The sequence below is a fragment of the Doryrhamphus excisus genome, linkage group LG15 (genome assembly GCF_037039965.1).
Source record: "Doryrhamphus excisus strain RoL-2023G ecotype Guam linkage group LG15, RoL_Dexc_Guam_v1.1, whole genome shotgun sequence".
NCBI lineage: Eukaryota > Metazoa > Chordata > Actinopteri > Syngnathiformes > Syngnathidae > Doryrhamphus > Doryrhamphus excisus.
In genome coordinates this window covers 1,297,680-1,312,273 of record NC_136371.1, presented here as the reverse complement: position 1 = coordinate 1,312,273, position 14,594 = coordinate 1,297,680, and the positions used below count along the sequence as shown (strand labels likewise).

Below are 14,594 nucleotides of genomic sequence, written 5' to 3'. Positions count from 1 at the left end.
ACATTTTGAAGTGTAAATTATTACCATTATTGTGACATTTTGAATATGGAATTGTTTACTTTTCTAAGCCAATAAAGCTACATTAGCGTTATTCTTATATTTTAGACAGATAGATGATGTTTCATGTGAGCTGTGACCGGTGAGCTGCGATGGAATGAAGATGGACCCCCAAACATTCCCACAACAGACAATAGCGCTTAGTTATGACCAGCTTACCTTGACGCACAGTCTTCAACGCGATGGGCCCTTTGGCGCCTGTTATGACGGTTAAAATGTCATACATGGGTAATCCAGACACGGATAGCCCATCCACCTCCAGAATGAGCTCCCCCTCGCTAAGTTTACCGTCCCGGTAAAGAACAGCATCCTCTCGGATGTGTCCTATGTGGGCAAACTGTCCGTGTTCGGCTCCACCTAGAAACTCCACATTCAGCTCACCGCTCGAGTCCCGCACAATTACGCACTGGTTCACTTTGGTGATCCAGTGGTTCTTCTTTTGGATGACTTTTGACATGCTGACTGCGATTCAAGTTAAATGCTTTGGTGCCGCCGAGTTGATGCATAGCACAGAGGTAGTTCCGGTAAATGACAAACTTGACAATGTTTGGGTTCCATCCCAAATTGGTGCGTTTTTATACGCGTCCTGAGCCAAGGCGTGCTGCTCCAAATGCACGCCGGCATCCCGATGGATTGAAACCCATTTGGCGGATCCTCTGTTGTTGTTGTTGTTGTTGTTGTTTACTTCCGCTTCTTGAGCAACGAACACGCTCTGATTCCTTGCAGTGGCGTCAAATCGCTCCGTGGTTATCTGTGGTCATCTTAACTTTTCTATTTTCACTCTCCGACGCTTTTTCTCGGTCTTGGATAACGGTTACCTATCCGCACAGCTTGGTGAGCTTGACCCGGCGGCGCCTTTAAGCAGGTAAAAACAAGTTCGTCGCGTCTGCTCCTGCGCCAAGGACGCAAAAGTAGTAGTGGGCAGCGGGGCGCATGCGTACACCTCTTAGTTTAGAAGCTCCTCCCACCCACTTTGAACAGATTACTGGGAGTGAACTCGAACACGACCCTTTACTTTGTATTCATAAATAATGCAGAGATGAAGTGATGTAGGTTGTCAGGTTCTATGGAGGTTGCTGTGTCAAACTCATAATATCATCTCATATATAATATTATAATTGATGACGTGTGCATCATCACCTGGGTTATTTAGTATGCCCCGCCCCGCTTTTTCTCATCTTTTAACTGTGTATTAACGAATTAATGTTGTATTTTGGTGTGTCTTCTACTCTGTTTACTTGCTTTTATTCAACTCCATTCTTCTGTAAAGTGTCTTGGAGTATTTTGAAAAGCGCTATACAAATAAAATGTATTATTATTATTATTATTATTATTATATACATTACCTGACATTTGTACTGTTCATTCATGTTGTTCATTCATTTCTCATTCACTGCAAAAAAAAGGCTGGCCAAATATAGAATAAAAAGACTAAATTTGGGGGGGAAGACTCCTTCAAAATAAAAGATCATATGTATATATAATACGCAGCAAGTAAGTTGTACTAATAGTTAATAATTTCACTGTACTTATTTTGAGACCCTTGGAAAAATGTACTTATAAATCATATATATACATTTTTATAAGAGTCTCAATTATAAGGGAATTATAATGGAATCACTGAACACTTAAAAGCTAAAATCTGAAAACTGAAATCTAATGATATTAACACATTCTGTTAACACTTTCACTTCTATGAAACACTCTATGATATCACATATTAATCATGTTGAACTCATACACTAATATTGTTATAAACCTGCTGCCAATTAGAACCAATTAAACAATTATAAGGGAATCATAAGGAAATCACTGAACACTTATAATCTAAAATCTGAAAACTGAAATCTAATGATATTAACACATTCTGTTAACACTTCCACTTCTATGAAACACTATGATATCACATACTAATCGTGTTGAACTCATACACTAATATTGTTATAAACCTGTTGCCAATTAGAACCAATTAAACAAACAAGTGATCGGCAGCATTACTGATTTCACATTTTAAACAACTACAAGCAATTCAGTCAGATTTATAACAACTCTAAAATAACGAGGTCATCGGCGGCCATCTTTCTCTCAGCAGAATTATTTCTTTATGATCTGTGAGAAGCTGGTGATTCATGCAAACATGGAATGACGCCAAAGAGGGAAGTAAGTAGACGTAGACGAAATGACGGAGTGAGCCTCTCTCCTGAAATGCACCGTGTATGAAACAAATTTAGGATTAAAACGTGCATACTGTAACATATTGTGAGGCATGTAATATTCCACCAGAGCCATACAGGAAGAGTGTTTGATACAGCTAATGTGCAGGTGTACCTAATGTTGTGGCCACTCAATGCTCGGTTTTCAGACGACATTCTCACACTGGCAGTTTGTGATGTCACAGAGCACCAGGTTTCCTTATATGGGCATGTGCTGTAGGCCAGATACACGTTCTGCCCTCCCCCAAGCTCTGCTTTCCCCGCCTCCCTCCAAGCTTTTCTGTTTCCAGTGTTAGCAATGTCTTCCAGGAAGTGTTTCTTCAGATGTAAAGGGAAGCTACATTCGTTTGCAATTCCTAACGAGGTTGGAGTTTCTGATTACCAGCAAAAGAAAAAAATTAATCTGTCAACATTGCTTTTAGGCATTCCATGTTGTCGTGTTCCTTGTATTCTTCAGGTAACACGCTAGTAGCGGTACCAGCCATTGCAATTAACAAGAAATAAAAAAAAATGATAATAAACAGTGAGGTGGTCACGGCCACCCCTGGCCACCCCTGGCCACCACGTAGCTCCGCCACTGCAGCAGAACGCTGTCTTGGTTTCTACATCACGATACAAATTGCATGTACACAGTAGACACATCAGATGACATTTCACCAGAATTAAGCAAAATACCAAAATAAGCAAAACAATTGGATTCTAGATGGCCTGTTGAGGAATGGAGCAGTTTTTACAGGGGCAAAGCAGCAGCAACAGTTTTTTAAATTTAATATTTTTCAGATGTAGGCAAAGTACTGGCTATAAGCCACACCTGCTCATAATGTGGATCAAAATTTAAAAGAAAATTAATCCATTTTCTATGCTGATTATCCTCATCAAATAAGTTTATTTTTCTGTTTTTTATAAAGAGATAAAATTCATATGAGTTCAGTTCTTATTTTTATGTCTAAAAACACGTAAAAAAAACTTGACATTTTTTACACTCAGTTTATCATGGGTCATGCATGAAAGGGATAAAGTAAGTTTATTTTTTCTGTTTAAGAGATAAAATTCATATCAAACACATATATTTTCTGTTTCCCATTGGGAAAGTAACTGCCCACCTCTGATAGAAATCAACATAAAAATAATAGCATAAAAAGTTGACTTATTGATATCGCCATACTTAGCAAACTACCCACTTTATTTATTCCAGTTACTTTAAATGTGCATTTTAAAGCTTGGCAACATTCGACTTTTTCACTCCAAATCCACATCCACATCTCACTGATGGGTTTGTGAGTGTGGCCTCTACAGTCTAATTTAAAGTCCTCGCCTTTCTTCTCCTACTACTCCCTCGTGTGGTTGCAAAACAGAATCACAGGGCACATATAGACAAACAACCATTCACACTCACATTCATACCTATGGACAATTTGGAGTCTACAATTAACTTTGAATTTTATATGTAGTATATATGTATATATATATGTATATATATATATATATATTAATGTCAACATTTTTGGAAACCAATAATAAAATTATGATAATCCTGTCTGATTTCCTATTTTGTGCATGTTTGTCACACTTAAATGTATCAGATCATTAAAATGATTCCACAGTGATTCCAAAACAAAGTGGAAGAATCAAAGCTTATTGAATTCTACCCCCCCCTCCCCATTTGTACCACTTTGTACATTTGTACATTTACTCACTTCCTGTACATCATGTGATTTTTTTGAAATATATATCAAAGAGTTACAATATGGCGATGTAATTTTTTTCACAATCTTAACTCATTGACCATTTTCAGAGACGAGCGCTCCATACTGCCAACGTTTTTAGGCATTTTTTTTGCTGAAATTTCCAGAATTTTAGGACTACATGAACATTAAAACTATATAAAGAAACTTTACTCTTTTCTTTCATGTGAAAACAAAATGTGTTTTGAGCTTTTTGGGTCTTTAATCATCAGTAGAACATAGGATGGTTTCAGCAACCAAAACCCAAAGAAAATGAGCTTTTTCTGCAGAGAAGCAAATTCTCTGGCATCCATATTTTTTGTTTTAGTGACACATCAATTGTTTATTTCTATGAAGCAAAAAAAAACAACACAGGAAAAAAATGATTTTGATGACAAGATAACTCCATTTGTTCACAAATTTAGAACATAACACAAAATAATCATCTATTTACAGATGTTTGCATGTGTTAGTATTTACAGATGTGTGTAAACTATAAATGTGTGTGGGCTTGTGCATTTACAAACTATTTATAGACGAGTGTGTATCACAATTTAGAGATGAGTGTGTGTGCGTGTTTATATACTCAAGAGTACTTCATTCTAGTGTGGTAATCTGTGTAGCATTCTCCTGCCTGCAGGGGGAAGCTGCAGGACCTGGACCGTATTTTGGTTTCATTTCTTTATCCCTTTTCCATTGGAGCGGATTTTGGTGTTGGTGCTGGATTCACTTTGCGGCTAGGTGGAGCCTGAACTGACTCCAACACCAGTTTCAGTTTCCATTGTCATTACGTCACGGGTGTGTTGTGCAAAATGCAAAACATTTGAACAAAGATTTGAATGTTGCAGGCTCCGGGTTTGTGGTCTAACAGAAATATATAAACATATTAAACCAGAACACAGTTGCACAATGCATGCTACTTGGTATATAACGATGAAGAGTCTTGAACCAGTCATGATGTGCTATATATATCACTATATTGACACTTACTATGGTACCCATTATGGCATTGGATGCTCATATCACCGAGTACTTTGGTACAGGACAAAAACTAAAAATGTAAAAAAATGTTTAAAAACTAAAAAAAATAATAAAAATTAATAAAATAAATTAATGAATAAAATAAATTTGCTAAATACAAGAATGAAGAGTCTTGAACCAGTCATGATGTGCTATATATATCACTATATTGACACTTACTATGGTACCCATTATGGCATTGGATGCTCATATCACCGAGTACTTTGGTACAGGACAAAAAATAAAAAATGTAAAAAAATGTTTAAAAACTAAAATAAAATTAATAAAAATTAATAAAATAAATTAATGAATAAAATAAATTTGCTAAATACAAGAATGAAGAGTCTTGAACCAGTCATGATGTGCTATATATATCACTATATTGACACTTACTATGGTACCCATTATGGCATTGGATGCTCATATCACCTTGTACTTCGGTACGAGGTACATTATTGAAAAAAAAACCAAAAAAAAACTTAAACTGTATTATGGAAAGCAGGAAGTGAACAAATGTACCTGGTCTTTGGCGGCCAAATCTGGTTCTTGTTTCCCTGTGTCGTGTTAGATATTTCCTAACATTCCGAACCACAAAGTCTTTGGTTGTCAACCATAATTCAGACCTCAAACTGAGACTGATTGCTTACTTTATAACAAATATTCATGATGCAGGTGAGATATTGGGGCACAGTAAAACAAGTTCTGTTGCCATGGTTTCTTGAGGTCACTCAACAGACCAACCGCTTTGCAACACAACAGCCTGGGAATCAGATATTTACGTTCCGGCTAATGCACACATTAAGCATGGTATGATCCGAGTGACGTGGAATGCAAGTTGTTTGGATCAATAAGGATAACACCTTTCCACGGACTCAAACAGTTTGTTCCTCATTCCACATTTAGACTGCATGTCAGCTGTCCCCTCTACTGTGAAATGGATTATCCCTTCAATGAGTGGACATTTCCAATAACAGAAACAGAAGTGGGACACCCTGGGTACTTTTCAACCTTACGTTTGGAATCCTTATCATGGAGGGGGGCGGGGGGGACTCACGTTCTCCGTGACAGCCTGGATTACTGTTCTTGTTTTCCACATTTCACTTTTTTTGTTTGTTTTTGTTTAGCTCGCTCACTTGTGATGTCACCTTCTAAACCCCGCCCACAATAAGGCCCAGATACACTAAATCACAGATATTACAATATCATGAGGTAATACTACATTAAGCATTTCATTAAAAAATGACTAATAATAGACTACATGGAGGAAGAGTGGTTAGTACGCAGGCCACACAGCTAGTTCAATTCCACCCTCGGCCATCTCTGTGTGGAGTTTGCATGTTCTCCCCGTGCATGCGTGGGTTTTCTCCGGGTACTCCGGTTTCCTCCCACATTCCAAAAACATGCTAGGTTAATTAGCCACTCTAACAATCTTTACCAATAAACTTAGTAGTGAACATAAAATCGTTACTGTCTGTTTAAGTGGAACATTAATACTGGATGATACAATAATGAGAAAGCTGCACGGTGGGGAAGTGGTTAGCGCGCAGGCCACGCAGCTAGGGGACCTAGGTTCGATTCCACCCACGGAGTAACATGGAAAAACATGGAACCACCGTTCCATGTTTTTATAATTTGTTAGTAATGGCTCTCACTTTGGTTTGCTGGAGTCCCAAAGCTTTCAAAATGGCTGTATAACCTTATCCAGGCTGATAGATCTCAATCTCAGTGAACTTGTTTTTTAACAGGGGTGATCACTTTCTCACACAGGGCCATGTAGGTTTGGATTGTTCTTCTCCCTGAAATGGACTAATAATTAAATTTGTTTCATGATCTCAAACATTAAGTGTAACAAACTTGTAAAAAAAAAGAAATCAGGAAGGTCATTTTTGCACGTTGTCTTTCTATGGTGGGGTCATGAACGCTGACTTTAACTGAGGCAAGTGAGGTTTGCAAGTCTTTGGATGTTGTTGCGGGGTCTTTTGTGACCTTTTGGATGAGTCGTGGCTGTGTTATTTGGTTAATTTTGGTTGGCCAGCCACTCCTGGAAAGATTCACCACCGTTCCAAGTTTTTAATAATAATAATTTAATAATAATTTGTTAGTAATGGCTCTCACTTTGGTTTGCTGGAGTCCCAAAACTTTAAAAATGGCTGTATAACTTTTTCCAGACTGATAGATCTCGATCTCAGTTAAGTTCTCACACAGGGCCATGTAGGTTTGGATTTTTCTTCTCCCTGAAATGGACTAATATTTAAATTTATTTAATGATCTGAAACATTAAGTGTGACAAACATCAGGAAAAATCAGGAAGGGGGCAAACCCTTTTTCACACTACTGTTCAGTATATTTGACACCTTCGCCCTTTCCTCAAAAGCCAAATCTTTGGGTTTACTTCGATTTCAGTTTGCCTTATACTTCTTCCATGTTATGAGTAAAACAAACTATCTTCCTGCTGTCTTACATTTCCCATGGCTACCAGTGGAATGACCTCACAAAAGGTGGGAGGCCAACGCGGAGTGACGTGGAGGTCTCCCTCCGCCATGTGGGAAAAAGGCTAGCTGGTATCTATTTACCGTGGCGGGTTAAAGGTTGGATGTCAAATGTGAGAAACGTTCAACATTTTCTTTAAGACCTAAATTGTGACACAAACAGGATGGGCTCGCATTTAAGCTATTTTTTTTTCAAATAATAATTAATGAATTAGCTTTAAATAACAAACCACAGGACAGCTTTAGTAACAGGTTTTCTAGCTTTTTTCTAGATTTGCTCCATGCTACCAGAATCAGTAAACATCAGTTAGTATTTAACAGGTCATTAAAACATACACCCACTATAAGGTGGCGGAGAGAGAACCTGAAGTAATACATTACAATTAAAGGTTAAATTAAAATGTTTTAAAACTTTACCATGTGTTCCACTTCTCTAAAGTTGCCCAAACTATTACAGCTAATAAATATCACATCAAGGCTGCATAAGATTTCAAGTCATTTGTCTTGGAACCATGCTATCATGTCATTTTCTTTGCGGATGAACTCTGACCTCTGCCAGGGCTGATGGGAGCACTCCCATATCTCCGGCTTGACTGGGTGGTCAGTATTGGACCGACACATGACCTCAGCCTGACAGGCAAGATACTGTGGGAATCCTCCCTGTGGTAAAACACCACTAAGAGCAAATTTGGAATGAGTAGGTGTTAGCCGCATTGGGTCTGAGCATCACAGCAAGGCGTTCAATCTGAATAATCACAACGCTGCCAAAATCATCATAATACGCTCAACAGGGGCCGAGCTCACCTGCTAACAATCTCGACCAATAAAAATGTAGTGAGCATAAAATCGTTACTGTCTGTTTAAGTGGAACATTAATACTGGATGAAACAATAACGAGAGAGCTGCACGGTGGTTGAGTGGTTAGCGTGCAGGCCACACAGCTAGGAAACCTGGGTTCAATTCCACCCACAAAGTATGCATGTTCTCCCTGTACATGCATGGATTTTCATCGGGTACTCCGGTTTCCTCCCACATTCCAAAAACATGCTAGGTTAATTAGCCACTCCAAATTGTCCATAGGTATGAATGTGAGTGTGAATGGTTGTTTGTCTATATTGGCTGGCCACCAGTCCAGGGTGTACCCGCAACTGAAGATAAGTTGTAGAAAATGAATGAATGGAAATTTTGAGGCTGCAAAGTGCACAAGTGGTTAGCATGGAGGCCACACAGCTAGGAGACCCGCGTTTGATTCCCCCCTCTGGCATCTCTGTGTGGAGTTTGCATGTTCTCCCCCTGCGTGTGCTCTCACGTTCCAAAAACATGCTAGGTTAATTGGTGACTCCAAATTGTCCATAGGTATGAATGTGAGTGTGAATGGTTGTTTGTCTATATGTGCCCTGTGATTGGCTGGTTGGCCACCAGTCCAGGGTGTACCCCGCCTCTCGCCCAAAGACAGCTGGGATAGGCTCCAGCATACCCACGACCCTCGTGGGCATAAGCGGCATAGAAAAAAGACGGATGGGTATTAACGACTATATATCAAGAACATGAAGGGCTGCATGGTGAAAGAGTGGTTAGCGCACAGGCCACACAGCTGAGAGACCCAAGTTCGATTCCACACTCGGCCATCTCTGTGTGGAGTTTGCATTTTCTCCTTGTGCATGCATGGATTTTCATCGGGATTTTCCAAATTGTCCATAGGTATGAATGTGAGTGTGAATGGTTGTTTGTCTATATGTTCCCTGTGATTGGCTGGCCACCAGTCCTGGTAAGCTGGGATAGGCTCCAGCATCACCTCGTGAGGATAAACTAAAATCTTCATTTGTCCATGAAAAATAGGTTAACTGCAAAGGTCAGTTTTATGTGCACACCCGGCTTTCTGTCGTCACTGAGTTCCATGAGGTCAAAGTTCAGACATCTCACTGGGACACGTTTATCACAGGAGAGTATGTGACCAATGGGGATGTGCCAGGGGAGGAATTAAAGTGGGGGTGGACTTCAGTTTTTTTTTTACAAGTGGCCATCATTGAGAAAGCTCCCAGGAAGAATCAGTCGCCTGTGGGTCAAGAGGACAATTGAGATGCTATAAAACGGTGGAGGGGACCCAACGAAAGAGAAGAAGGGAGTCCAAACGTCATTCATTGAGGACCTTCTCCATCTGCCACCATGCCAGTTTTAATGGCTTACTGGGTCTACTTGCTTGCAATGTCACTGGCAGTCAGCAAAGGTCATGCTTTGAGGAGGTAAGAAACCTTTTATATTTAGATTTAATATTTACTGTGGCCTGTGTACCCGTCTCTCTGGCTCTACAGGAGTCCACCACTAAGGTGGTGTAGACTCCAGCTTCACAGGTACACACACGGGCAGTATACGTGGGCCAGAGAGCAAGGTCAAAGCAAATTAAGTCAAAATTAAATATAATAAATAAAGGTACAAATTGAATTTAATCCAAAACTAAAAAAATCAAATAAGAAATAAAATAGTAAAATAGATATGAAAATATTAAAAGCAAAAAGCAAAGCAATAAATAAGTATAAAAAAATAAAAAAATGAAACCAATTAAAATAAGACCATTCAGTCCCAAGATGCAGTCTTAGCCACCCACCTTGACATTCCTTCTTCTCCGGGACAAACATGTCAACCCAAGAAGTGACATCTGAAAAAAAAGGGTCTGAGAAAGAGTACTACAAAATTCACTCTATTAGTCCCGGATAGGAATATACAACACAAATGTCGTATATGTCTCGGACCTCATCCAAATTTACTCTCCAGCGCGGTCACTGAGGTCTGAGCACCAGCTCCAACTTGTGGTGCCCAAGACGAGACTTAAGACCAGGGGAGACCGAGCCTTTTCTGTGTTAGGCCCCAAGCGATGGAACTCTCTCCCCTCCCGAGTAAAAAAAAGGCCCCCAACATCGAAAGCTTTAAGTCTCATCTTAAAACCCACTTTTATTCTCTGGCTTTTAACTCGGAGTGAGTCGTATGGTTCTGTGTCTTTTAGTTCTTAATTGGTTTTATTTTTTTATACTTTTGCTTTGCTTCTTGTTTTTAATATTTGAATATCTATTTTACTATTTTATTTCTTATTTGATTTTTTTAGTTTTGGATTAAATTCAATTTGTACCTTTATTTATTGTATTTTTTTTATTTTACTGGTCTGAGCAGCACTTTGTAAACTCTGTTTATAAAATGTGCTATATAAATAAAGTGGATTAATTCATTCATTCATTCATTTTCTACCGCTTTTCCTCCCAAGGGTCGCGGGAGCCTATCCCAGGCCGGGTACACCCTGGACTGGTGGCCAGCCAATCACAGGGCACATATAGACAAACAACCATTCACACTCACATTCATACCTATGGACAATTTGGAGTCACCAATTAACCTAGCATGTTTTTTTGGGAATGTGGCAGGAAACCGGAGTACCCGGAGAAAACCCACGCATGCACAGGGAGAACATGCAAACTCCACACAGAGAGATTAAATAAAGTGGATTAAAAATATAATTATTTTGCATTCCGAAACCAATGGTGTGGGTCAGTCTTCCACCGCATAAAGGATGACTTTTCCTAGTCTTGTCTTTTCCTTGTCTACTTTGTTTTCAGAATAACCCTAAAGAAGATGCCATCTATCAGGGAGACGCTGCAGGATATGGGAGTTTCAGTGGAGCAGGTGTTGACTGAGCTTGCCCAGATCAGCTCACAAGACTTCAGCAACGGGACGGCTCCCACACCTCTCACCAACTATTTGGATGTGAGACAGTTTAGTCCTCTGGGTGTTACGGAATGCTTTCTGTGTGTATGTGTTTGTGAAAGCAGACAAAAACTGAAAATGTACATTTTTAACGCATAGTTTGAATAGTAATACGCAGAATAAATATGATTTTTTCTTTTCCTCTGAAAGACCCAGTACTATGGGGAAATCAGTATTGGCTCCCCGGCTCAGATGTTCAACGTAGTATTCGACACGGGGTCGGCTAACCTGTGGGTGCCCTCGCAAAGCTGCTCCCCTTTCTTCACGGCCTGCTGTGAGTGTCACGCTCGTGCAGCAGGAGAACGTTTGCTGTGAATGAAGGCTTCCTAAAACTTTAACGAATTGTGAACTTCCAGTTACTCACAATAGGTACGATGCCTCCCGGTCGCACACCTACATGGAAAACGGAACAGGATTTTCCATTCAGTACGCTTCAGGAAACGTCAGGGGATTTCTTAGCGAGGATGTGGTCGTGGTGAGTAATCAAAATCAAGAACCGGTGCTTCTGACTCGGGTCCCACTGAACCTCAGCGTGTCCTCTGACCTCAGGTTGGTGGAATCCCTGTAGTCCAGGTTTTTGCTGAAGCCACCGCCCTGTCTGCCATGCCGTTCATCTTTGCCAAGTTTGACGGCGTCCTGGGGATGGGCTACCCGAATGCGGCCATCGACGGTATCACTCCAGTGTTTGACCGCATCATGTCTCAACATGTCCTCAAGGAGGAGGTGTTCTCCGTCTATTACAGCAGGTACGCTGAGGTCAGCTGACTTCCTCTCACTTCCTGTGGTGCTTGATGTCGGTCAATAGTTTAAATTGAACATTACAATAGGCCCCTATTGTTGTTATGTGTTACAATTGTATTTGCTAGTCAATCAATAAAAAATAAAAATAAAAATAAAAATAAAAATAAAAATAAAAATAAAAATAAAAATAAAAATAAAAATAAAAATAAAAATAAAAATAAAAATAAAAATAAAAATAAAAATAAAAATGCATTTTTCATTTTGCAGCCTCATTCTATTATGTTTTTTCAAAAATGTGTCAGTTCATAAATTATGCTGTTTTGTCGTCCAACACTCCAACTAATTTGTAAAAAAAATGCTTATGGAAACAAATATTGCATAGTTTTTGCCTATGCTAAGCATAAAAACAGTACATAAAGGGCTAAATTAATTAAAATACTTCAGGTATTCAGAAGACACATTCAACGACACATTGAATCATATGCAGTATTCTACTCTGGTCACTAGGTGTCACTAATAGTACTCTAATGTTTGGTGAGACACACAAGCAAGCGTTTTTTTGCAGGTTTGAATTATCTCACGACAGATAAAAATTAAAATTAAAATAAACTTCCTGTCTGTCCGCCACTCGACTCCCCTACGGAACACATTTATAGTAACACACCCAAGCACTCTTTAGCTTGACAACTGTTATTATTACAATTTAAAGGGAGCTTATTATGCTTTTTCCACTTTTCTGACCTGTAAATGTTGTATGGAATGTTGTATTCTCGATGCGATATGTTTCAGATTATGAGGTTTGGGATGGCTCAAAACACTTGGCTTCAGAGGGCGTTGCAAAACTGTTCTTTTGTGATGTCACAGTGGAGCACAGTGGAGCTTATTTACTCCAACCATGTCTACTATATTGGATAATACGAGTGCAAAGGTGATTAAAGGAGTGTTATTTCATGTCGAGAGGGTTCTAATAATATTTACAAGGTGGTAAACAGTTTTTTTAAGTTGTTAAAAAACAACTAGAGATGTAGCCAGATGTAGCCACCCGTCTAAATGATCTTTATCCATATTTGTACACTGGGTGGGCGGGTCATAAACCGGAGGTGGGTGTGGCTTTATTTTAAATCTAAAATTTGCATGGATTCAATCGCAGGGCACATATAGACAAACAACCATTCACACTCACATTCATACCTATGGACAATTTGGAGTTAGCCAATTAACCTAGCATGTTTTTGGAATGTGGGACATGCAAACTCCACACAGAAACAAATGAACTGCGATAAAGAAGGGATTACAGTATATTTGAAAAACCTCTATAAAAGTTCTGTATTGGTTTTAGGAACCCCCACCATTCCCCAGGTGGAGAGCTGGTTCTTGGTGGCACGGACCCCAACTACTACACTGGGAACTTTAATTACATGGAGACCAAAGAGATGGGCAAATGGGAGGTTATCATGAAAGGGTATGCACCCCCACCCCCTCGTCCCCCCTCGTCCCCACACTGTTGATGATGTATTTGGACACCCACTTTGTTTTACTATGTAACATTTCTTTCAGTGTTTCTGTGGGGACAGAAATGATATTTTGCACAGAGGGCTGCACAGCTGTGATAGACACAGGCTCGTCTTACATCACCGGTCCAGCCTCTTCCGTCTCCGTGTTGATGAAAATTATTGGAGCACAGCTGGATGAAAGTGGGGTCAGTATTTTTTTTTTTTTTTTTTACTTTACAAGATTTCATGCTTGAAATATTTGGCAGGCAAAAAATGCCCAACGATTGCATCATAAATTATGTATTCAATCAGTACAAAGTGAACTGTGACACAGTGAAGACATTGCCAAGTATCGCTTTCCATCTGGGTGGCCATCAGTACTTGCTCACACAGGAGGACTACATTTTATGGGTAAGTTGGACAGTAATTGCTGAAGTATTCAGTATGTATGTACGTATGGTGTACTGTCAGTCAGTCTATAGACTATTTACTTTGGTTCCAGCAATCACAGATCGAGGGAGATGTCTGCATTGTCACCTTCAGGGGCTTGGATGTACCCCCTCCTACGGGTCCCATTTGGATTTTGGGAGCCAACTTCATTGCTCGCTACTACACAGAATTTGACCGTCATAATAATCGGATAGGTTTTGCAGTAGCAGTCTGACACTCTTTTGGGTCTTTGGTTTATATTATGCAACATACGAAGGAATTGTCCACCATTCTCTTCTTTGCTTCTTTGGATTTCTGCTGTCTTGTTCAGGGTTTGTTCGGTATGTTTATATGCACTAAAAGCGTCAAATTCCCAAAATAGTTTGGTCTTTAAATGTGAAGTCAATCTTTGGTCAAATGTAAAAGTATTTAGCTGTCCCTAATAAAAACTTAGTTTTCCACAGTTTATGTGCAGTAAAATTTTAATGTGTGTTTAAATTGCATTTACTTTGGCTCTTGTAGTTACGGTGCTCCTCGGAAGAAAAGAAAAATACATTTATTTGCTTTGACCACATATTTATAAACACATTTTCTGCAGTTAATTATTTTTAATTCATGCATTACTGTCAATGATGTCCAAATTATATTTCTACTTCACTAAATAAAGTTTTATTA

General features: G+C 39.3%; 2 protein-coding genes across 11 annotated transcripts in view; one reads left to right on the top strand and one right to left on the bottom strand.

Annotated features, from left to right (window-relative positions):
* Nucleotides 1-937, bottom strand: part of LOC131104915 (membrane-associated guanylate kinase, WW and PDZ domain-containing protein 1-like) — a 75,902-nt gene extending 74,965 nt beyond the window's left edge. For all 10 annotated transcript variants that reach the window (XM_058052582.2, XM_058052585.2, XM_058052584.2 and 7 more), the window contains exon 1: nucleotides 217-937. In XM_058052582.2, the coding sequence (XP_057908565.2) occupies nucleotides 217-514 (298 nt within the window). In that variant the 5' untranslated portion in view covers nucleotides 515-937. The remainder of the gene's footprint in view (nucleotides 1-216) is intronic.
* Nucleotides 938-9,669: 8,732 nt separating this feature from the next.
* On the top strand, nucleotides 9,670-14,594 carry ren (renin). The gene is made up of 9 exons (XM_058051506.2): nucleotides 9,670-9,746; nucleotides 11,109-11,256; nucleotides 11,407-11,530; nucleotides 11,613-11,731; nucleotides 11,806-12,002; nucleotides 13,337-13,459; nucleotides 13,555-13,696; nucleotides 13,803-13,901; nucleotides 13,993-14,594. The coding sequence occupies exons 1-9, from the start codon at nucleotides 9,670-9,672 to the stop codon at nucleotides 14,152-14,154; spliced, it is 1,191 nt and encodes a 396-aa protein (XP_057907489.1). The 3' UTR covers nucleotides 14,155-14,594.

Excerpts from the sequence above, each read along its gene's own strand:
- ren (XM_058051506.2), top strand. The coding sequence starts at position 9,670 with ATGCCAGTTTTAATGGCTTACTGGGTCTACTTGCTTGCAATGTCACTG. Across the intron at positions 11,531-11,612 it reads CCCTTTCTTCACGGCCTGCT|TTACTCACAATAGGTACGAT; the intron begins GTGAGTGTCACG and ends GTGAACTTCCAG. Across the intron at positions 13,902-13,992 it reads AGGAGGACTACATTTTATGG|CAATCACAGATCGAGGGAGA; the intron begins GTAAGTTGGACA and ends CTTTGGTTCCAG.